Source organism: Mustela nigripes, chromosome 6 (genome assembly GCF_022355385.1).
Source record: "Mustela nigripes isolate SB6536 chromosome 6, MUSNIG.SB6536, whole genome shotgun sequence".
NCBI lineage: Eukaryota > Metazoa > Chordata > Mammalia > Carnivora > Mustelidae > Mustela > Mustela nigripes.
The window spans coordinates 38,067,372-38,093,879 of NC_081562.1; the positions used below are offsets into that span (position 1 = coordinate 38,067,372).

The following is a 26,508-nucleotide window of genomic DNA, read 5'->3' on the forward strand; positions in this document are numbered from 1 at the left end:
GATGCATGTATAAATGGACAACTGAGGGGCCCAAAACTCTATGGACCATAGCTATAATTATCTAGTTCTTAAATCAAGTATTACTGAATGTATAACTTATTTATAAAAATGTTTCACTAAAACTTTTGTTTTGTTTTATTTTTGGACACCACTACAAAGAAAATGGGTTATATATGTTCTGTTTGGAGAGACAATGAATTGATTTATTTTATAAAGTCATTACTTTGACAGCTTTATATACCAAACTAAATAGTGAGAATGTCCATCAAAAATGACAACTTTGATTTGAAATTATTTATCTGAAGCAGTTCTTAGGGTAGTAATTATATAGAAGAGTTAGTTGTCTATTAAGAACAACCCTATAACACCTGGAGATGAAATTGAATTATCAGCATTAATGAAGAAATGGGAAATATATACTGGTTTGTGGGATTTACTTGAGGATGGATATGAGTAAATGACATGTTAGTTTCATATCTTGTTAACATGAATAGAGATATCTTGGGAGGAAAAGATTGGGTTAGCCTAAGAAGTCAAGAGAAGCTAATTTGGCATAAATAAGCATCAGTAAGCTTGGAAAATCATAAGAGTGAATAAACATTTAAGAGGCCTATTTGTATATATAGTATCACCACAGCAGATGATAAAGAACTGAGTCTCTATCAAGTTAGTAGTTAATGGACAGTAAAGTAGAATGGGAAAAAGAAATCATAAAAAAATTCAGTCAATAATGTCTGGCTTATACTGATACTTGAGAAATATTTGTTTAACAAATAAATAAATAACTGAGGAAATGAATGGATGGTCGTATGTACTGATTTCAAGAAGAAAGTGTCACCAGTGCTGTAACCAATGTTGACTGATGAACAAGTATCACCAATGCTGATAGTAATCAAATGCTACTTAAAACTATTCCTGTTTTCTAAGGACTGTGGCTGTACAGAAAACCCTGATAGACTAAAATGTACAAAAGGAGTCTTGGTTTTAAAGTTTGGGGTAAGCTCTATAAAAGAAAAAGAAGAATTTGGAGTTTTCCAGGATTCTGTGAGACACACACACACGCACACGAATCAAAGGAGAGATGAAAAGAGATGAAAACAACCGACAGAGGAGAAAGGATAAAAGGATGGGGTGAGATTGGAGACTCTGTGAAATAATATAGTGAACAGAAAAAATCCCTGATTGTCAAAATATTTTTTTTTAAAGATTTTATTTATTTATTTGACAGAGAGATCACAAGTCGGCGGAGAGTCAGGCAGAGAGAGAGAGAGAGAGAGAGAGAGAGAAGCAGGCTCCCGCTGAGCAAAGAGCCCGATGCGGGGCTCGATCCCAGGACACTGAGATCATGACCTGAGCCGAAGGCAGCGGCTTAATCCACTGGGCCACCCAGGTGCCCCTGTCAAAATATTTTTAAGAACAAAAATATATACTGTTTATTTTAGAGTCGTGTGTATTATTGCAATGTAAACCTCCCCTCTGCGTGCTTATCACAAAATATTCAGTAAGGCTATTTTTACATAAAAGTGTTCAGTATGACTAGAATTGTCAAAATCATACAAAAAATAATTTTGCAGAAGCAGCAAAATATCAAAACATTCTACTGCCCAAACACAGGAAGTTTGAGGATCTGTTCTGATGGTACAGCAATAGTTCGTATCAGATTAATTCTGCAGATAATAACTACGCACTGTGGAGGAAACAAAGAAGCATATAAATGGCTTTTGGCTTGAGGTGTAGGGAATGGCATATGAAACTGCCAAAATAGTTAGTTGGAAAAAGAGGGAGCCAAAGAGGGGTTAGACCTAAATTCTGGGTCTAAACTCCTCTGAAATCCTTGGCTAATCTCTTAATCGTTCATGTATAAAGGACACACTGAGGAACATGGTGGAAAGAAAGGGATGCAAAACTGAGTAGAAAGTTTAGTTGCTTCCCAGTGCAGAGAAGACAGAACTTGGAGTTTCAATTCCACCAAAGTGAGGGATTGGTAAATAGCATAGGCCTCATACAAAATCCTAAAATGGCCCATACATTTAACTTTACTCTATATCCCAGGATTAAGGAATTTCCTCTGTAAATAATGGAGAAATCAAAACCACACATTCACAAAATTGTTATTCAGTAATTTAATAGTCTGGTAGAATAAAAACCAACACTCTTCAGAACAAGATAGCAAAATCCAGAGCTTCTGCAAAACATCACCATCAATGTCCAATATAAGTTCAAAGATTACTGGGTAAGCAGGAAAATTTCTAGTGACAGGAAAATGTAACTCAGAGGAGGAAAAAGTGCTCAATAGAAAAAGATCACAGAATAACTCAGGTGTAGGAATTAGAAGAAAATGAATTTCAAACAATATAAATATTTTATTTGACTTAACAGAAAATACAATCATAATTAGAAACCAAATAGGAAATCTCAGGAGAGGAATAGATTTAAGGAAACACTAAACTAAATAAAAACTCTAGAACTTAAAAGTACACCTGAACTGGATTTATTTAACACCAGTGTAAAAATAGGAGAAGATAAGTCAATAAACTTCATAAAACATCAACAAAACTCCACTTTGAAGAACATAGGAAAAAAGGTAAAAAACGTTTAATAAAACCTCAGTCATTCAAAGAATGGCATATGAAACTGGGAGTTTCATATGGAGTCTCAAAATTGGATAGAGGAGGGAAGAGAAATACTTGAAAAAATAATGGCCAAAAATTTCAGAAAAATATTAATTTACCAATACAAAAAGCTAAATGGACCCTTAGCAAAACAAGTGCAACAAAGTACACTAGCCATATCACTGACAAACTGCCTTAAAGAAAATATAAAGAAAAAGGATCTTGAAAAGTGCCAGAAAAAATTACATGTACCACAGACAAAAGAATGACATCTTCAAAGAGAAAAATACTTAGGGAGAGGGTGGGGAGAAACTACCTTTTCAGAATTTTATATCTGGAATTATCTAAAATAATTCCATTTTAAGTAAATAATATCTGAGAGAATTTGTTGTGAGCAAACCTGCACTAGAGAACAAAGTCTTAACAATGTTAAAGGGAAAGGACACTAGATGTGTGACATTGGGTGAAATGACACTGTAATAAAGAACACCAAAAACAGTAATTACATAGAAAAGATAAGCAGTCTTTTCTAAATTTATTTAAATCTACTGGTAGATTTACGGAAGTAAAAATAAATTGTGGGGTTTACAATGTACATATATGTAAATTATTTATATGGATATCAAATGCACGACATGAATAACATAAAGTATGGCAAAAAACATTGAACTTTTGCAACTCCATGGAGTGGGGGGATGGGAGAAGGTGGGGCTGAGGGAGAGAGAGATTCTTAAGCAGGCTCCACACCCAGTGCAGAGTCCAACATGGGGCTTGACCTCACAACCCTGAGGTCATGACTTGAGCCAAATTTAAGAGTTGGATGCTTAACCTACTGAGCCACCCAGATGCTCCTGCAACTCCATTTATTTTATGTGAAGTTGTATGATATTAATTAGCTATAACAACCCAAATAATCCTATTATAATCCCCTTGAGCAACCACTAAATATTAATAAGACAAAGAAGTACAGCCAAAAATACAACAGAAGAATTAAAATAGAAAGCTGAAACTATTCAATTAGCCCAAAAGAAGGCAAGAAAGAAGGGAGGAACTATAAAAGAGATAAGACAAAGAGAAAAAAAATAGTAAACAGTAGAACTAAACTCAACAAAATTAATAATGACTTTAAATATAAATAGATTAAATGCTCCACTTAAAAAGCAGAGATTGATGTTATACTGAACTGATGAATCATTGAACATTATATAAAAAAAAATGATGTACTATACCTTGGCTAATTGAATTTAAATTAAAAAAAATTCTTGTATAGTAAAAAAATAAAAATTAAAAAGCAGAGAATGTCAGTCAAAATAAAAATAAATGGTCCAATTATATGCTGTCCACAAGAAGCATACTTTGCTGTCACTATGCACATAGTTTAAATATGATACAAATAATTCAAAAGTAAGGTTAGAAAAAGATGTATGATGCAAACAATAAACTAAAGAACATGTGCCAATATTAATATCAAACAAAATAACTTTTAACATAAGGAGTATTCCCAAAGATAAAAGTGACAGTTATAATGATTAAAGGGTCAATTAAGGAATTATAACAATCATAAATATGTATATATTTTAAAAAGAACAAACTCTGAAGTACATGAACCAAATATTTACAGAACTGAAAGAAGAAACAGACAAATCCACAATCATCATGGTATATTTTAACATTCCCTTCTCAATAATTGATAGAATAATTAGGCTAAAATATGGTAAGGATATAGATTTGCAAAACATGTGCAAACACAATGAATTAATACAGAGAACATTATGGCCAACAACTGAGGAATATACATTATTTTCAAGTGCGCATGGAAGAATATTCAACAAGATAAATCATATGCAGAGTGATAGAAAATTTCTCCACAATTTTTTAAAGATAAAGTCTTAAAGATAAATTCTCTGACAATAATGGCAATAAATTAAAGTTGATGACATGAGAATATCCGGAAAAGTGCCAAATAATCAGAAATCAAACATATTTTTATGTAACCATGGCACAAAGAATAAATTGCAAAGGAAATTAGAAAATATTTTTATCTGGAAGTAAAAAACTAAAATTTTTGATATAAAATTATCAGAAGGAGACATCACTATGATTATATTTGAAAAGAAGAGAGGTTTAAAATCATTTTGTTAAGTGAAATAAGCCAGATTCAGAAAGGTATAGATAGGTCTGAAATCTAAAAAAGTCAAACTCATAGTAAGAGGATTTAGCATCATTAATCATCACTGATATGAAAATAAAACTTACAGCAAGATAGAAATTCTTAACATGAAGTAGAATGTCTGAAATTATGAAGACCAAATTCTGCTGGTACTGAGAATTAGAACTCTCACATATTACTGTTAGGTATGTATTTAAGATAGTACCACCATTTTAGAAAACTGCCAGTTTCTTGAATACAAACACATATCTAGACTATGACCCAGAAATTCCACAAGAAAAGATTTAAACACAAATATCTGTAATGCTTTTATTCATAACACTTAGTTTAGAACAACCTACATGACCAGAAAAAGAGACACACAAGTAATGGAATAGTCATATAATGGAAAAATATTTAACAGTAAAAAAGAACAAATTAGTAAAACCCTCAAGAATATGGGTTTCACAATTAAGTTTGAAGAAACAGACCAGAAATGAGAGAATACATACAGCTCAAGAACAACTGAAAGTAACTTTTGCTGATTGAAATCAGGACAGTGGTTGCCTTTGAGAGTGGGTGTCCAAGGGAATTTTCTGTGGGAGATGGAAATGTTCTATATGTTGTAAAATGGTGTTACATGGGGGGTACACATATATGGAAAACCACTGAACTGCTTGCTTAACTTTGGTGCATTTCATTTTGTATAAAATAATTTCCCATATGTAAAAAACATAAAAAAGAAAACATAAAAACATGAAAAGGAAAAAGCTTTCCCATACAAGTATAGCAGTAATATCTAAAATAAGTTACATATTACATCTCTACAGAAATTTAAAATACTAAACATTAGGGGTACCTGGGTGACTCAGTGGGTTAAAGCCTCTGCCTTTGGCTCAGGTTATGATCCCAGGGTCCTGGGACTGAGCCCTGCGTCGGGCTCTCTGCTCAGCGGGGAGCCTGCTTCCCTCTCTCTCTGCCTGCCTCTCTACCTACTTGTGATCTCTCTCTGTCAAATAAATAAATAAAATCTTAAAAAAAAAATACTAGACATTGATACTTTATAGTTAATGTTTTATAAATCTACCTGGTAGTGGGATAAAATAAGGAGCTTTGTTGTATTTTTCATATATCCATACTAGAGAAGCCTTACAGATTAGTTCAAGTAATCAATGAACACTTTCAACTTCAACTATCTTCTGGCAATTGTTCAATCTTCAAGCAAAGTTCCTACTAGTACTTGTGAGAATAGCATTCTATCCAGCTTTCAAGGATCATGTCTTATACAATTAACCATTTCTCTGTCATGATATTCTAAATATAAAGTTAGTTTTAAATTTTAAGTCTAAACTTTAAAAATGTTAGACTTTTCTTATATAACAAATATTAATGTAGTTGTGTTTTAAAAAATCACAAACAAGATCTTGGTTTTTAAAAAAAAAAATCCTTTCTAAAGCAGGCTAATTTAATTACCAACAAACCAGAAAATTAGGCTACTGAGTTTTAATGTATCTTTTAATTGGTATAGATTTTATTATTGTTATACATAAGGAATAACAGTTATTATCTTTCTAACATTTGTTGCAAATTGTTTTTAAGGTAATAATTTTTCATAATAAGGTAACCAGACGCAGAACTAATGGGTGATTTGAGGGTGCAAAGAATACTGGGTGGTGAAAATTCAAATTATAATGATAACATTAATATACTAAGAATCATTATTTCTTTACTTGAATTTTGGAAGTGTTTAATCACATGGTGGCTGCTATTTATGCATGCCTTATTTTATAAAATAGTTTCCTAACCAAAAGTTATTTTCTTACACACCACGAAACTTGTAATATTTGAAGTTCATTAAGGGGAGGTTCAAAATAACAATTTGTTCAAAGCTTTTTCTTTATATTCATATTGCACTGTTTTATTAAAATTGAATTTAAATGTAGCATTGTTAATGAAATTTTGCTATCAGTAAAAGTCATTTATTTCACATTTCAGAATTTTTACACCGTTCATAAATCGTTTCCCCTGACGCTTATAATCTCACCGAAACAACAGGCACATTCCTGAAGCTTTCAAGTAATAGGGTTACTAGAGATAAAGAAAGAAGGCTCTTGCATGCACACATACACATCCTTAATTTACTTAAAAAAGAAAGTAAAAGAGAAAAAGGAAAAAAAATAGAGTGAAATGGGGGAGGAGGTTGATATGTAGAAGCTGTTATGAAAAGTACCAGCTACAGCTGCATAGGACAGGAATGGAAAATAGGGTAATAAGATACGCCCCAGTTCTTAAATAAGTTAATAAAAATGCTGCTTGAAGAACAGCTGTCTTTAGCTGGAGCTGGGATGAGGAAAGGAGTAATGCCGGGAGTGTGCTTAGTGAAAGGTATTAGAGCATCCGTGGGGTCAAGGAGAATCATGCAGAGTGACTCCTATTCATTTTTTACAAATGGAATTACTGTTAAAAGGAGTTTTAAATTTATAATTTATAATTTGACACCTAAGACAATCTCACAAAGCCAAACATCACACCTTTGGAATGAATCCAGGATAAAAAAAAAAAAAAAATGTGATACATGTTTAGGAACTCTAAAAATTCACAGAATAGCTGCAGTATTTTACATAGTATTTTTAGTATTATAGTACTTTTGGGTTAAAGGTAAGCACATATCTGATGATAGAAATTGAGTTTTCCTTCATTTTAAATCCGTATTTGGGCAAAAGTCTGTATATAGTTTTATCATAAATATATCGGCACAAATTAATGAGGAAATTCATATAATGGACTTCAATCTCCTCACCCCATAAGAATTTTGTTCAGATATTGTGAAATAATGGAAGAAAACAATTCTAATTTCAATAAATACAATGATTCATTGAATTTTTAAGGTAAGGGTAAATAAGAAGAAAGAGTTCTGGATCAGTGGTGGTTCTGCTAATAATTAGTTATAGCTCACTGAACAGACGCTTAACCTGTGCGCTTCATTTCCCACGTCTGCCAAATGAAATGACTGAATGAGGTTATCTCTGAAGTCCAACGAAGATATAAAATTATATAATTCTAAATTTTAAAAGCACAAGAAATAAATTTGTTTCATCATAGTCTTCCCATAGTCCCTAGCATACTACTTCATATGTATTAAATAACAGCATCTTGAGTAGGTGGATAAAAAGGGCACCATGCATGATACTAAACATGTTTAGAATTTTTGCTGGGAGTATTTTTGCTGGAAGCATCTTTGCTACATAACTAATTGACTGGAAGACAACTCTGCCATAAATGAAAAAATCATGAAAAATTAAAGAGGGATATTCATTAAAAAGGACATAATGGAACATTAAAAATGGATGATAGAATTTGAAAGATTTTATTGCAAAATACTAAATATCTGAATACATTAAAAATGTATAGTGTCGATTCGTGGCAGTACTGCAAAAATAATGGATTTTATTTTTTGGAGTGTACCTAAGCACTTGTCATCAGAAAAGTTTTTCATCCATTGTATCACATAGGCTTTTGTTTGTTGATTTATCTTCATGTACAGTATCTCATTTTTTTTCCCTAAAGTTTCTTCCTTCACTAAAGGATATATCAGTTTCCAAATACTGGAATGCATTTTTGTAAGTGAGCTTTGTCTTTCATTGTGAAAACCTTCCACACCGTTATTGGTTCTTGGCATTTTGTCACATGCCCACTGAAGGATGTTCCAAAGTTCTATGGGAAGTGTGGGTTCAAAACTCTGTGCCATTCTACAGACCACCATGGGAACTGGCTAAGATTTTTATCATATAAAAATGGGAGAACTGTAACAATAGAGAAATGAAACCAAACTGTCAACCAGCTGATGAAATGAACCATCAAATCAAACTGTCAGCCCGTTATTTTTATCTTTTTCAGTGAAATTGCCTTACAGAGTGGAAATGATCTGATTGTGGTGAAAATGCTTACAGCAAAGATGCTTACTTAGAACCATTAAATATATCCCCATATGAACTTCTGCTTTGGAGACGCTAGAGTAGATGTATTCTCGTTACTCCTTCCACTATCTGCAACTAAAACCATGGACATTAATATAAATATTTAGATATTTATATTTAAATATTTAAATTAAATATAAAGTGAAGACACTCAAAGGTGGAGAGAAGGCAGAGGAACTAGGGAAATCAGGACCCAAGAAACAGCACAGTGGTGAGTTCTCTGCATTTTCTTTTTGCCTTATACATCCCTGAGGCCAGCAATCTGGAAAAGCCAACTAGCTGAGGCCAAGAAAGTCCCAATAAAAGCCTGCTTTCTCTAGGCAAAAAACCATGTAGCTTAGTGAGACAAAAACTTTTAGACAGTAATAGCTCTACCCAAAACCACAGAAGAAAACTGTGGCTCCACCTGCTCACATACAGCAAACGTCAAATGGGGAACCTAGTCTCCTGCCCTAGGTATTAAGGCACGCCAACCATTTTTGATAGGGTGAAGTTGGAGTCGACAGAATAAGAAGCTAGAACTTCTACTCTTACCAGAAGTAACAAGACCCCTCCCCCATGTCAGTGGAGAACCCATGTGGAGCATAATGAGGAACTCCTATCCCTCTCAGCTAGGGCCAGGAGGCCTCCTCAGTAGAGGCTAGTGGGCAGCCCTCTTTCCCGTGCCCACTCAGCATTCTTCCCTGGGGTGTCAGCAGAGGGCGAGGGGGGAACTCCGATTCCTACCCCCAACTGCCAGGAATGGAGAGGTGCCCTCCCTTTCCCTACCAGAGTGGGTCACAGGAAATCATATGCATATAATGGCCTTGATAATTATAGGGCTATTCACATACTAGGTGAGCTGTGGAAACTGTGGTTTTTTTAACACAGAGTTTATTTCACCTAAGGTATAAAATTCTTGTGTGTGAAGCTGTTGGTATTATTTCCTTATTATCTTTTTGATGTTAGTAATGTCTATAGTAGCTTCATTCCTAAATACTGGTAAGTTGCGTCTTCTTTTTCTTTGCCAGGATTGCTAGGAGTTTGTTAATTTTAACTTTTGTTTATTTTAAATTTTACTTCTTATAACTGCATATGAATCTACAACTATGTCAAAATAAAGTTGAATTTAAAAAATATATTCCAGAAGACATACCTTTCTTAGTTTGCCATATAATTGTCTAAAAATAATTTTATAACCGTAAGTTTTTATTTAAGGCTCCCAAAGTATACATATTAAGTGTTTACTGTGTGCTTATCACTTTTCTAGGACTGTGTACTGATTGATTGGTTGATTCATTCAATCTTCATAATGTATTTATTGAGTATCACTGAATTCCAGACACATTTCTGGACATTGGAAATAGCTGTAAACTACACAGAGAAAAATCCCTATCCTCACAGAATGTGTATTATAATGAGGACAGACCTATAGACAATGCCATATACAATACAGAAAAGTAAAGCAGATAAAGAGGACAGAAAATTTTAGCTGGGAGGAGGTTCAATTATAAATAAATCAGATCCTCTTTAAAGAGGTGACATTTGAGGATAAATTTTCAAAAGATAAAGGAGGAGACAATACATAACTCGAGGAAGAACATGGTGGGTTAAAAATGGACCCTCTGGGCCACTGAAATGACTGTGGATTTTATTCTTTGTGACTTGGCGGCGGGGGTGGGGGGGTGCTCAGTAACTATGTAATGAACAAATTCTTCTCAAAATTACTGCAGTCTTTTAGGACAATGGTCAAAAAACAATCACTATTTTTAGAGTTACTTATGTTGCTTCCTATTTTAAATTTAGCAGAGTTCTCATTTTTTTCCATGATATTATATTCAAACTTCTGCTACAAATATGCAAAACTAAGAGCAAAATAAGGCCCACTTAAGTGATTCAACCTCCCCTCCTACACTCTTTCCAATACAATGCATCCCACTCTAGTCAGGTTTCCACCTGAGCCTGCCCGCCCACCCCTGCGTTTTTTTTAAAGGTCTTATTTATTTGAGAGAAAGGCAGAGATAGTTATTGAGATAGGGAGAGAGAGCCTGAGCTGGGAGGAGAGGAGGAAGCAGGCTCCCACAGAGCAGGGAGCCGCATGCAAGGCTCTATCCTAGGACCCTGGGATCATGACAGGAGCCGAAGGCAGAAGCTTAACCAACTGAGCCACAAAAGCACTCTTCAGCCTGATCCCATTCCTTTATCTCACTGTGTATCTTAGAATTCATATTTACTTCCTTCTCTTTTTTAATCTCACTCTTCATGAATAGTGATGGTGCCACAGGATGGCTTACCATGAGTGCCTTAGCATACCCACAATCTTTAATTCTCTCTACCATTCATATAGCTCAAATAAAATGAAGAATGTTCTTTGACATGTAATATGACATTTTCTCAAGGCATATTGAGGAACAACAAAAAAGGGCATTTCAAAAACTTGGCTCTTTTATTGATCTGTATCAGATTATCTAAGTAAACACTAGTATAACTGCCTATGAAATTCAAGTTTCAAGACCATATCATTTCCCATTAGGTTACTGAATCTAAGCTTTTTATACAAAGAAATGCTGAACCTACCAATGAGCAACATCTAATTTATATTCCATTTCTTCAATACAGCTTTCAGTAAAATCTATTTCTAATCTTCAATGTCGCTTTCAATAAAATCTATTTCCTATTTGATTTAATCTTCAATCCACACAACTATTAACTATTAATATAGTTTCATATTTAATTGCTTTATAGAAATGTCTTTACAATAATGGTGGCATTATTTGGAAGCACACAGCAGGGATCACTGGTGCTATTTGGGATACACACTTGGATCTTGAACCCTAAACACAGAGCCTGAAAATAGTAAGTATTAAATAAGTATTTATTGGTCAAATTTCCACACTACAATTATAAAAGTTACTTCAGACCTGATATTCACTCTTAAGAGAAGGATTATATTTAATACTTAAGTCCGTATGAGGGATATTTTGTAAAACACTTGAATTTCAATTAGAGTAGCAATGCTAATAGCTATTTCTTTCTGATCTGTGACAGGCAACTATAATGGTTTTTATGCTTTCAGCAATTACTGACTAGTAAGTAGAATGTGTCAATTCACTTGCTTAAGAACAAATAGGAGCATTCAATTTTCCTACATGCTTGACTTCTCATCTCAACTAAGGTGATGGATAAGGAGAACAATGTCAGTGGGATGCAGACAAAGGAAAAAGTGAACTTTTGAATTACTGCATTAGTTTGCAACCCTGAGAAACATTCAGTCTATTAAATGGTATTTGAGAATGGTATGCATTCTTGTAAGTGATATAAATATTTTATATTTTTAAAAACCTGGTAAATGAAAACCAAATTTAGTTGTAATGACAGTTTGCCCAGTAATCTCTGCACTGCTCAGAGAGGTCCACAGAATAGGGATGCAAATAAAATGCATGACAGATAAATATTTCTTAAATAATTCTCAGGGGAACTGCAGTCAGTACTTTGCAAAAGAGGGTTGCGAGTAAAATAGATATTAATATAGATAATTTATTAAAATATATATTATGAACATTATATATAATTTTAATATGTATAATAAGTTACATATATTATATATATTATATACTTAAATGCAAAAATATATGCATTTTTTAATGCCATATATGTTTTTTTCAAATAATCAACAGTAGAAGAAAAAAGAAAAACAAGGAAATTGAACACATTCCAATTCAATCATACTGTTCCATTAATATATTTGCTAGCTCAAAGAAAACAGTCAACAAAACAAAGAGGAGACCCACAGAATGAAAGAAGAAATTCATAAATAACACTACAGACAAGGGGCTGATATCCACGATCTATAAAGAACTCCTCAAACTCACACACAAAACAGGTAATCACATCAAAAAATGGGCAGAAGACATGAACAGACACTTCTCCAAAGACATACAAATGGTTAACAGACACATAAAAAAATGTTCATCATCATTAGCCATCGGGAAGATTCAAAGCAAAAACACATTGAGATACTACCTTACTTAACACCCATTAGAATGGCCAAAATTAACAAGACAGTAAACAACATGTGTTGGAGAGGATGTGGAGAAAGGGGAACCCTCTTACACTGCTGGTGAGAATGCAACTTAGTGTAGCCACTTTGGAAAACAGAGTGGAGATCCCTTAAGAAATTAAAAGTTGAGCTACCCTATGATCCTGCAATTGCACTACTGAGTATTCACAAAAAAGATACAGATGTAGTGAAAAGAATGGCCACCTGTACCCCAATGTTCATAGCAGCAATGGCCACAGTTGCTAAACTGTGGAAGGAACTAAGATGTCCTTCAACGGATGAATGGATAAAGAAGATATGCTCCATAAATACAATGGAGTATTGTGCCTCCATCAGAAAGGATGAATACCCAACTTTTGTATCAACATGGACAGGACTGGAAGCGATCATGTTGAGTGAAATAAGTCAAGCAGAGAGAGTCAGTTATCATAGGGTTTCACTTACTTGTGGAGCATAAGGAATAACACAGAGGAAATTGGGAGATGGAGAGAAGTGCGATGGGGGAAATTGGAGGGGGAAACAAACCATGAGAGATGGTGGACTCTGTGAAACAAACCGAGGGTTTTGGAGAGGAGGGAGTGGGGGATTGGGTGAGGCTGGTGGTGAGTATTAAGAAGGGCACATATTGCATGGAGCATTGGTGTGGTACATAAACAATGAATTATGGAAGACTGAAAAGAAATAAAATTAAATTAAATATATTTATATTTATATTTGCTAGCTCAGTAGACTTCCAGTGGGTTCCTATGTACCTGATATCTTCTGTTGGACAAAAATGAATGAAGAAATCATTGCTGAAAAGAACACTCCTAAAAACCACAAATGTGTATTTTACTTTCCCTCCATTGAGTTTTGGTCATCCAAGGGATGTAGATAATTCTTCTCTCTTGATATTAAATTATTGAACTTGGAAGAGCTTTGAATAAATCCAAACTGTAAAATTATCTTCCAAGGGAAAAAAAAAAGTCTTAAAAACTCAATATTAATGTGCTTTGGTGAGTGCTGTGAAGTGTCTAAACCTGGTGATTCACAGACCTGTACCCCTGGGGATAAAAATATATGTTTATAAAAAATAAAAAATAAAAAAAACCTCAATATTAAGTCACATTTACAAAGATTTGAAAATAATATGAGTAAGTACATGTATTTTGATCTAATATGAGATTCTAAAACTTCAGTTCTGGTTACACATGAACTTGCTGTAATATTTTTATTGGTACATATGATATATTTTGATATAAAATACTGTTTAAAGTACCAAGGTATGGGACCATAATCTATATTTGCCCTATTCCAACATGCTTAACTGTGACAATGGAACCAGCTTAGACGCCAAACACTAATCTTCTCATAAATTTAGTCGTCATGATGCATGTTTAACTGTGCCCAGATACGCCCAAGTTTACACTGAGAAAAATACCCAATAATCCCTGGAAGGAATGTTAAGGTCAGACACCAGGCAGTGAGAGAGTGAGCTAAATTTGATTTTACTTTATGTCAAAAATAAGTACAGAGTCAGTGACTCAGAGCTGACTATACACCATGACCAATCTTAGACCACTATAAATTAGAATTTTGCCACAGCTATAAAACTGTTTCCATTCTGAACAATGAATCTCCAGTTCTAACTGTCTAATCAACAAACAATTCATGTGAACTCAGATAAAAGCAAAGTATTTACCTAACAAATATTGTAATCAGAAATATAATTACATCCTAGATCTGAAACTTAATTTAAAGATGAAAAAATTACTTAACTATCTTTGAAGTACCAATTAATACTTATGTTTCATGTGAATGACTCTCCTTAATTAAAAATACTTCTACATTTGCATGGGAGAAAATATCTGTAATTTTGCCTGGTGAAAATGTAGAAAGAATATTTTTAAATTATTTATTTGACAGAGAGAGAGCGCACAAGCAGGGGTAGCAGTAGAGGGAGAGGAAGAAGAAGCCTTCCTACGGAGCAGGGAGCCCCATGTGGGTCTCAATCCCAGGACCCTGGGATCAACATTTGAGCCAAAGGCAGATGCTTAACCATCTGAACCACTCAGGTTCCCCTAGAAATAATATTCTGCAATGGGATAAAAACCCTTATGGAAAATGATAAATTTCATAACAAAACAATCCATTTCATTCTTCTACAAACATGTGAGTACCTATAATTCCCAGGGTATGTGCTAGAAACTGTGAGTAAAATAAAGACAAACTAGACATAGGCCCTGCAAGCAAAAATTTTACAATGGAATAGAGTGCATGTCTAATTTCAGCATTGTTCTACCCACATATCTTATTTAAATGCAGACTTGTTGTGAGTCTTATTTTCCAAATTCTGACTCCTTAGATCTGGAGTAGGGTCTCAGGGATATACATTCAGATGCAGGGAGTTCGGAATACAAACTTTGAAAAGAATTTGTCTTCAGTAGTGAGTGAGTACATCACACACAGTACCATATATCTAATATCTGCCTAATTCATTGACTTAGATTCCCTTCAGCTTTCACTCATGTAGTCTTCTAACCCTGAGTTAAGATCAAATTCAAATATATATATTTTTTAGAAAGACCTATATCTTGCATTCAGGTGTCTCTTTATCCAATGCAGGTTACTTACTATTTTGATTACATGTCTCAGTTCTACTAACTGAACTTCTCTTTGTTCTTGTGATGAAGCAGTCACCCTGAGTACCAGTGGACTCAATAATGAGTCTTTGGCCTCATTTTCAGTCTTGAACCTCTCATTTATCTCGGAATTATTATCCTTTTTTCCACTTCTCTGAGACTCAGTTCCTGTCCAATGATCAAGACCACTGTACCTAGTACTAGACCATCTGCTTGGATTTGCACATATTTCCTTCTTCCAGATTCTACATAGCAATGGTCTGCTGCCCACGTACTAGGCAACTACCTATCACTCTTTTTTGAACCTCTTTGACACTCCCTGTCCTCACTGCTACATAGCACCAACCATCAAAGTTCATGAGTAATCTACTCCAGTACTTCCCCAGATTTAGCCATCAGATCACCTAAAGAGATGCTTAACAGGTTCTTGGGCCTCAACTCCTGAAGATGTGATTCAGCAAGTCAGGAGTGAAGCCTGTGGCTTTAAAGCTTGGCATGTCATTGAAGAATTTAAAACACACACACACACACACACACACACACACACACACACACTTAAATTGGACTTTTAAGAATGAATAGAGTTTTGTGTGACCTAGAAAAGGAAAAGGACAATATAGCTACAGGAAGCAAAACAATTTGATCATGAGAAAGTGTTGGATATGTTTAAAAAGAGAGAGTCTAATCAATTATTAGCCCATAGCAAGTAGCGAGAAGTTAATAAATGTTCTTTGAATTGAATACTTCAAGTCTATATACTGAAAAATGAAGTTTGGCTAGAGACATCAGCTAGATGAGGAAAAGCAGTGGAGGGACATAAAAATGAAAAGCTAGACAGAAGTCAGATTCGAATTGTTGATAAATTCTGGGATGAATTTTCTTTCTTTCTTTTCTTTTATTTCTTTCTTTTTTTTTATTTTATTTATTTGACAGAGAGCAAGAGAAGGAACACAAGCAGGGGGAGTGGGAGAGGGAGAGGCAGGCTTTCTGCTGAACAGGGAGCCTGATGCGGGGCTTGATCCTAGCTCCCTGAGATCATGACCTGAGCCAAAGGCAGACCTTAACAACTGAGTCATCCAGGTACCCCCAGGATGCGTTTTCTAGACAATAAGAATAAGTAAAACCTTTGGAGTATTCTGGACCATCTCCTACATCTTGTGACTTTCATTCTTAACTCTATGCCTCAAATCTATATGTTTAACTTTCACCCTCAGATAATAAACTTTAACTGCCAACACATAAATGCTCTAAACTGTGTATGAGAGACAATTCAATCAATGTAAGAGCGTAGGAAGAGAAGACTGATGAGCAGGCTGGATGAGTGTGTGTAGTAAGGCTACCTTAGGGTATTATTACAGGAAGCAATGAGACTATGATGCAAAATGGGGCAGACAAGTTGGAGAAGAAGGAGCAGAGTGCAGAACCAAGGCAGAGACTGAACTGATAAGATCTGATTTTATTCAGGAAAGATGGGAGTAAGAATCACATATAAATATGAGGCTTGGTGTCAAAATGATTATAAAGTACAGGCATAGAAAAGTAGGGAAGAGAAGAATTCATGTAGTATAAATTCCATGTGAAAATATTTACGGCTGATATGCCAACCAGTTCCTTAGCTGAAATTTTCTAATAATTTATGTGGGTATGTATTTGTGTGTGTGTATGTGAGAGAGAGAGGTGGGAAAAAATGCAGGAGAAGGTATATTAAATTGATGAAGTAATGTTCTAGAGGAGATATGATATTGAAACAGATTTCTGAAATGAGGAAGTCAGTGATACCCCTGAGAGGCTATCTGGAGAGCATAAATGAAGATATGGGCAAATTTTGAAGGAGGTTAAGTCAGTATCACAATATAGTAAAATGAATAACCACATCAAATATAGATGATAATATGGGTAGATTATGTTCAAAATGAGAGAATAATTCTGCTATGGAAAATTGAAAGAGTATGAACAAAGGGTATGTAGAAGATTATGGAGCAACTAGGAGAGTTAGAAAAGGTGAATTTATAGCTGAAACAGGTAAACCATTTCTGTTTTTTTATAGCACTATTCTTCAGCCAGCATCTAGTGAAAACAAACAGTGGAGTCCTCTCAGCGTTGGGAAACCCCTGGAGGATGAGTCACAGTGGCATGGTTTGAGATATCAAGAGTAAGAGGCGGCGTTGCTGAAAAGCATCCATTCCAGCTGAACAGTAAGAACACTGAAGTCTAAAGAAGTGTTGCATTGGAAGAATGAAAAGGAAAGGATGCTGATCAGGATGCTGAAACCAGAGAGAAGGCACACCATGTCTCAAAGTTCTACGGTTTACCGCCTCAAGGATAGAGAAATGGAGTAAAATTGGGTGATGCTGATTTCAAAAGGAGTAAGGAATTACAATATGCTACCAAGATAATAGATTCAAATGTGCTAGAAGTAAACAATTATGCCATTAACCACAGTCCCTGTTGGAACTTCCAGGAAAGTAATTATCAGGAAGGTATCAGACTTACATGTATATGAGCAGGTACAATACTGGAGAAGGTAAAAGGATGAAGGAGATTATGACATAGATCAGACCAGTGCTGGGAAGGCAAGAGTTTTCTTCTTTGTGGACTAGAGCTTAGTGAACTGGATGTTTTTATTCAGATAATATATAAGATAAGGGCTGGTATATACAAAAACAAATAGATGAATGAGAGTTTGACACCATCAGCTATGGAATTCAGGGAAGCATCTAGAATTCCATAAAATCAATTAAGTAAAACATAAATATCAAAATGTTTACATGTTTTTTTTAAATGTTTACATGTTTATTCCATATTTTAAATTATGAGAAAGCATAACTCAATAAGTTCAGAGTTTGGATAGTAAGAAATAGATATTTGTGGAAACACAGTAGAGTAGATTTTCTCTCTTTTTTCCTCCTTTTAATCTCCCAATGTTGTGGAGAGGGGTCAATGTACTACACAGCTAGTGCTCAGGTAACACGTGTCATAAAAATGTATGTGTTATAATTTTTAAATATGTCTTTTGTGTATTCAGATAAATGTGGTACAAAGACAAATACCACGTGAATTCACTCATATGTGAAAATTAAGGAACAAAACAGATGACTAAAGGAGGAAAAAAAAAAAGAGAGAGAAAGAGGCAAACCAAAAAACAGAGAGAGAAAAATTAGAGAGAAAAACTGAAGGTTGCTGGAAGGGAGGTAGGTGGGGGGATGGGCTAAATATGTGATGGGGAATAAGACGGGCAATTGTGATGAGCACAATTAGGTGTTGTATATAAATGATGAATCACTAAATTCTATATCTGAAACTAATACTACATTGTCTGTTAAATAGAATTCAAATAAAAACTTGAAAGAAAAAAAAAAGATTACAAATGGTATTGAAAAATATCTGACCCAGGCCACAAAGAGTTACTTGTTTCAGGTGTGAGGTAAATTATCTGTTTCAGATCAGTTACAAGTTTCAAAGTAGTTACCTGCTTCAGGAAGGGTGCTGACGGTGCATGTTTTTTCATCACCTTCACCAGCTGAGGTTGACGCTCTTATTTTAAAGATGTAAGAGGTATTGGCAAGAAGTTTCACGAAAGTATACATGTGCTCTTGGGGAGAGACTTCTGTAGAATTCCTTTCAACTGTTACCATATAATGTGTAACTATTCCATTTGCCTTTCTGGGTGGATCCCATGTCACTAAAGCTGACTGCCAGCTAGTTGCCACACACTGTATGTTCTGTACAGCTTCTGGAACTTAAAAGATAAATGTCCAAAGTTAAAATTTATCCACATGTAGTAAATGATTCCCTTACATCATTGCTACACAAAATCATGTTTAGGAGTTGAGACCAAATAAAAATTTAACATATCAGCCTTGCAATGTAGGCTAAGTTCTTAACGTAGACTGAATCAAATGGCAATTAGCTCCTTTTCTATGCTATTATGTTAATACTTACAATACTGAGCCAATCACTGAATATTTTCCTAGGCCCAAGCAGAAATCATCCTCGAATCCTGAGAAGCAACTAACTGTACAGCCTCAAGCTCAGGCAGTGGTTGAAGCCTGTTCTCCTTATCTCTTAACTGGAAAGGAGTAGTCTTAGTAATACTTTTTTAATGGAAACTTTTTTATGGAAAACATAAATGTAGGTACCTCCATGATGTGACACCTCTGGACCTAAGACTGTTAGGAGATAGTTGGACAGGCAGTCAGAGCCAGGGTCCCCAACAGGAAAATAAAGAGTCAGAACAGCTAAGACAAACCAGCACTAACATCCGGTTTTGCAGCTAAAACAGGACCAGACTGACATTCTGCTTTGCAGCATTTGAAGAAGTGACTTCTGCAAAACATCCTAAAATAAGACAAATAACTACAAAGTATATGTCATGAGCAAGGGGCAGTTAAGACATAAGCCCCAGATGTCAACCAAACAAGACCATCAGCAGTTGGACATTAACCTAATAGGTAGACCTATACGTGATCAAAGCCCTGGTTGGCGTGACTCAGCACACCCTGCTTGCTGAAGATAGTTCTGCAAAAGAGCTCATAAAACCCCCTAAACTTAGAAACTCTGACAGCAACTCTCTCAGGTCCCCTCGCTCTCTGGGAGCTTTATACTCTCTTGCTCAATAAACTTTGTTTTGGAGCTCACCACTCTCTGTCCCATCTACCTTTTCATTCTTCGAAGCGGCATGACCAAGAACCCGGGGCACTAAAGGCAGAGAATTGCTGCAACAACAGTACTAGGAAACATGCGATCAATTTAGGAATTTTGTTTTTATAATTGGTAGGCTTCTTTGGAAGAATTGTGAAAGACTGATCCCTCAGTATCTTTTAAAAAGTCCCTGGAGAGAAGATTTAAATCAGTCCCTGCTTTTAATTCAGTACTATTTTTTTTCTAGAACTTCCATGAATTTACTTGGAAGTAACCCAATTTCTCAGAGGCCCACTATATCTTGTGGACCTGTTTGAAGAGTACCCCAGCCCATCAAAGTGACTGAAGATTAGACTGGCTACTTCCCATGAAAATGTCTAATTATGTAATGCCCCCTAATATTAGCATAGCTTTTCTTATTACAGTAAAAAGAGGATGCTAGAAGGAAAATTTGCATATCATCATTTTGTGGATTGTAAAGAAGTAGCAGAGTATGAAGACTTGGTGGAGTATAAAGAAGTGTAAACAACTTGCTGCCATTATGAAAAGCATCATTATTTATTTTTTTGAATTATTTTTATTTTTTTAAAATTATATTTACTATCATATAATGTATTATATGCCCGAGGGGTAAAGGTCAAGGCATCATTATTTAAAGAGTACTCAAGTACTCTTTCATTTTCTCCTCTGACCTAAATTTATCTTTACAAATTTTCTTCCTCTGTAAGATAAAGGCATCTGCACTAAAGGATATGTGGCATTTAAAATTAAAGAAAAGACAAATTCTCAGCTGATCCAGAGTTGTGGCAATTAAATATTATTAATTATTTGCTTTCTTATTTTCAAAAATATATAATATTTTCATAAAATAAATTCAGGTTATGCTTTGCTTAAGTTTAATTTATAAATCCAGATTTTGTGAATATCTATTTCACTGACTCTGTAAACCAAAAAATAATTAACCAGCAATATTTAACCCTTAAAGTTGAAAATCTTTTTTACTTAACCAATCAAGGCATAGAATTTTATGCAATAATTTTATTTTATTGATGAAAGCATTTACTGGATTACTATCTAAAAGATTAGCATTGATTTTTACTAAACTGATACATGTATAAATCATTAAAATGTTTTTCTTCTTTATAGGTTTAACATTTGTATAGACTATGTAAATTATCATTTATAATATAACCATTTCCTACAGTCATGTCCACGCTTCACTAGTGGTCAGAAGCTGATGCTCTAATTCAGTTTCTTCACTAATTTTTCAGACCTTTTTATCTAAACTGTCTGAATCATGGTTTCTTCATCTGTAACACGAGAATGGGGCAAGAGTAATATTTTTTTTGGCCACTAAATGTGTGCCCAAAACTCTAATAAGAACTTTATGTGGATCTTTTAAAATATTTTCCACCACAACCTTAGAGGTGGCTACTGCTTACACGTATTTCTTTTCAGTTAGGAGCATTAGAGGCTAAGAGGACTCATGGACCTTTGCAAGGTTATATAGCTATGCAAGCTTGGATTCAAATTCAGACACTGACTTCAAAGCATGCACTTTTATCCATGGTATATATTTTTGTCTTAGCCTGTTTTATGGGGATGCTCTGGAAAAAAAGTCTCAGATATTCATAAATCAATGCAAAAATGACTAACTTATCAGTGAGTGGTCCCGAGTTTCAAGTTAGAGATTCACTAAAGTGAGAGGAAGTACATCTAAAGGTACAGAGTAAAAACAACTAGAGTAATATCTTGTGCTCATTCAATAATCACTGATGAAAAAAGTGAGGCAGAGGAGCTTTTATATATATGGTCCAGTTGAGAGAAAGAAAATGCATTTCTAAGTCACCCATGAAATAGATCATAAACGCAAACTATCCAGTACACAAGCAAAGGTGAGCTTTGGCATGTATGTGACATGTAGGTACATTGTTTAATTAGACTGGTGGTATTTCATAGTCTTCATAATTCCCTCCACTTGTTACAGATGGACGATTGGAAAATAGAAGCTTACATAATGACCAGTGGTCTTCACATGTCACAATACATTATCTTAAAAAAAAAAAAAAACCACTGGTATCGCTTCATGGAAATATAAACCAATCTGTTAAAAGTGACTACTGGTTGGTTTCTCTTCCCTCCTCCACAACCCCAGCTATCTCAGTTGATACTAAGAATTTAAGAAACAAAACAAACAAGCAAAGGGAAATAAAAAAGGGAGAGAGAGGGAAACCAAGGAATAGACTTTTAAATATAGAGAACTGTTGGTCACCAGAGGAGAGATGGGTGGTGTTGGGTAAAACAAGTGATAGGGATTAAGGAGGGCACTTGTTTTGAGTACCTGGTGTTGTATGGAACTATTGAATCACTATATTGTATATTTTAAACCCTGAATCTAATATTACCCTGCATGTTAGCTAATGAATTTAAATAAAAACTTTATATAAAAAAAGAATTAGGTAATTTTCACAGATACCTAGAAACCTACTTTGTTCCTAAACTATTTCCTTCTTTCAATTCCCTCCGTTCAAAAGGAAAAACCACATGTAAATATATGTATAGATTGGAAGGCAGACAAGACAGCCTACTGTTAAAGTCCTGAAATTCAACTTCCCTTTGAATGCACTATTAAATGATGATACTTTATCACATAAACCAAAAAGAAGAGAAAAGTGTTAAATGCAGAGTGAAACATCTTAGGATCAAAAAACTGTGTCTTACCTGATTCTTGAGTTGTGAATTTTACTACATTACTAAACTGATTACCATTTCCAACTTTCGTAAATGCAGATACACTGACAGAATAAGTGCTGACTGGTTCCAGTCCCAAAAGTTGCGTTTCAGTTTGAACACCTGAAATATTCTGGAAAGCAGGAAATAATTCTTTGTCACAAAACACTACCAAAAATTTGTAACTGGAAGAAAAGTTTTGTTACATGAAAGTTATGCCATCTATGTTTAATAAGCATGGGTATTTTCAGTGAAATAGTAAACATTTTTTTGTGCCACAGGGTGGGATCATATTATGATAATAGGATGAACTAGGCACCCTCTCAGCTCTAAAGATTGTCATAATGGCTATAGTTTAAATTTTTTTTAATGCTAGAGTATTTTGTCTCCTTAACACTTGCTTAGATTAATATACTGATTACTTCCTTTAAATTTGCAAAAATCAAAGTCTCCAACTTAAATCAAATTATGGGTGGTCAGCAATATTTGATTTTTCTTGAATTCATCTAGAGTCATTTTTTTTAAACCCAGTAATATCCTATGTAAATTAATTTATTCATCAGCTACTTCCTACTAGGTATTAGAAATACAATAGTTAATTAAACAAAATATCTACTCTCATGAATCTTAAATAAGGAGTTTACTCAGATAATTCCTAAATTTCTAATTTTACCCAATCTGTTAGGAAAATGAAAAAAGAAACAAAACAGTTATCACAACTGCTCAAGGAAGGATTTGCATTCTCATATAAAAATTTATCATTAAGTGTAAAGTCTTCATTCAAAGATAATTGTCAAAACTGAGAGATCAGTTAAGACTAATTTGTTATATTTATGGAAAGACAATCTCCTATGATGGTATAATTTTTTAAATACTGCATTATATCTGACCCAAATAGAAACCACTTTGACTTATTAAACATTTCAGTAACAGAAATTTAGCAAGAATACTACCTTGCAAGGTACTTACAGTTTAATCACATTTTAAATTAAATCATATTTTAAATTAATATGCCAAGTCATTCACATATTTTAGGAACTCATTGTATTATATTATTTCCTCTCATTCTTTCACACTTACTATTTATAAAGTATACTGTTAGATAACTAGGAGATTATAAAGATACGAATATAAGAAATACATGGTTCCTGTATCAAGGAATTTTTATATTGAACAAAGAAAGCTATCAACAATTTATTGAGGAGAAATTAAACACAGCTCAGGTAAATAAATTTCGATTTGCATTAGGAGGGGCTCGTACCCAGAAAAATGACAGAATTTGAGGTTATAATAAAAAGAAAAAGGTGAGCAGCTTACTGGATAGTTACCAGATTTACATAAGAGAAGTTGTAAGAAGGAGAATTGAGGGAGGAATATTTCCAAACATTGTAACAGAACTTTTTTACTGAACAATTTCCTTTCATCAGATTTGCGAATGATCCAAGTTACCAGCAGGCCTGGATTAATTGGTCTCCATGCAGACCACACTGGACGGACTGCGATGGTGGGAATATTTGGGGATGGATCGGGAACTATTCCTCCTCCACAATCCCACATGTAATTTGAACGGATAAAAAAGGAAAAAAATATAAACCAATAGGAAAGAGGCAGAGGAAAACATAGAAAGGGAAATAGGGTAAATCACTTGGAAAGGAAAAAAGGCGGCATGAAGTACATGTAAAGGAACTTAAAATAAGACTATGAAGGGGTGCCTGCGTGGCTCAGTTGATTAAGTGCCTGACTCATGGTTTTTGCTCTGATTACTATCTCAGGGTCCTAAGATTCAGCTGCCTCAGGCTCCAACATCAGCAGGGAGTCTGCTTCTTTCCCCCTCTCTGTCTCTTCCCATTCTCACAAGCAAACTCTCTCTCTAAAATAAATATTAAAAAAAAAAGACTATGAAAATTGACAGAAGAGAAAAATGGATGTAAATAGCAATAAATAAAAGTAGTAAATTTTAAAGAAAAACTATTCCCTCAATTTAAAGTGGCACATTTAATACTTATGGTATAAAGGTAATATGTTTGCTACTAGTGAAATTTTAATGGTAGCGTTTCTATTGAAAAATGAAGAGGTTTAAAAGCTTAGACTATAACTTCTCATATTCAGGTAGAGGTGTACTGTCTTTCATGCTTAGTACTATGACAGCGCCGGATGGATTTTTAAAATCTTTTTTTGAAATATGTATGATAACAACAACAACAGCTAATACAATTGTCAAGTGCTAAAGATTATTCTAAATGCTTGATATAGAGTCTCTCTTTATAATCCTCATTTTTTAATGTATGCATCCTTATAATTCCTATTTTACATTTGAAGAAACTGAGAGATTAAGCAACTGCTATAATGTAGCACATTAAGTCCCAAATGTGATTGCAGTAAGAAAATGATTGCCCTTTCCTTTTTTATATAAGTTTCCCAGTGACCATTACAGATAAAACAAACAAAAAATGGGAATATGTTAAGATTAGACCAGGCATAGATATTAGAGGGCTAGGACTTAGCATCATTAATAGAATTTCACGCTTTGGGGAAAGAGTCCACATTTATGGAGTATTATAATTCAAATTCTACTCAGCCAATCAGATTTTAAATTAATATCTTGATTTCCAGAAAGAAAGTCATTGTTCCTTAAGACATCACCTTAACCACTCCTTTTGCTTTTTACTAGTAAGTTACATATGCCATAAAAATGATTTACCATCAACAATAAATTGTAATGCATATAATATTGGGGACAATGTTTACTGCAGAGTTTTTTCATGCTTCTTGCTGTAACTAAGTAAGAGCATCCCAGTACTTCATCTGCCTTTGGAAAAAATAAAAAATAAAAACATTTTTAAAAACAAAAGCCAGTCATATACCAGATTTTGGCAATTAAATGCTAGTATATATGAGATCCTTTATAATATCAGTTCTTTGGGTATTTTTCATTGATTCTGGAACCTAAAAATGGAGGAGGGAAAGGGTATTTAGTGTTACAAATGAATTAGTTTTGAAAAGAATAATGGTATAGCTTAAAAGACCAATTAGTGTGGGATTATATTCTATCAGGGAAGATTACCAGATTCCAGTATAAATACTTTTCTGAAAGGTTAAAAACATCACTGGGTATCTATCTTGACAATAAATAGAAATATATTGCATTTAAGATAACAACAGGTTTTAAATAGTCTGAAAAAATTTACTATATACTTTCCAGCATTAACAATACAATGCAATTATTTCTTAACTCCTTAATATCTATAAGTTGTAAGTGCTAGTAAGTAAATTGCTCTACAAAGTATTCAGCTTCCATATCTGACAAATGTTCTCTCGTGTTTTCCACAAACACCCCTAAATTGCAGGAAAAAAAATTTAAAAAGATGATCCTTGTTTAATTTAAAACAGTCTGTTTTCCCCTGCATGTCAAAAGATTTTAATTCAATTTTTGAATTTTTGAAATTAACATACACTGTTATAGTCAACCTACCTTATAAAATATAGTATCAGTTTCATGTTCATGAATTTTTAAACTATATATTTTAACAATACCGCCTGGAACAGGACTTGGGTTCCATTTCAGCCATACAAAGTCTGAAGTATAGTTGATTAAAGTCAAATTTTGAGGAGGTGCTAAAGGCACTGTAGGAAAACACATTATAAAACTTATATTCATAACATTTTTAGCATAAAAATATAATTGTGACTCTAGCTTCCTAAAAACACTAGTTAAGATTTCTAAAATGATGGTATTTCA

The 26,508-nt window shown here is 34.1% G+C and overlaps 1 protein-coding gene across 1 annotated transcript in view; it reads right to left on the minus strand.

Moving 5' to 3' along the window:
* PTPRQ (protein tyrosine phosphatase receptor type Q) overlaps window positions 1-26,508 on the minus strand; it is a 193,453-nt gene that overhangs the window by 101,392 nt on the left and 65,553 nt on the right. The window contains exons 23-25 of the mRNA XM_059402405.1: window positions 26,242-26,393; window positions 22,761-22,902; window positions 18,868-19,137 (exon numbers count right to left, since the gene is read on the minus strand). Of these exons, the coding sequence (XP_059258388.1) occupies window positions 18,868-19,137; window positions 22,761-22,902; window positions 26,242-26,393 (564 nt within the window). The remainder of the gene's footprint in view (window positions 1-18,867; window positions 19,138-22,760; window positions 22,903-26,241; window positions 26,394-26,508) is intronic.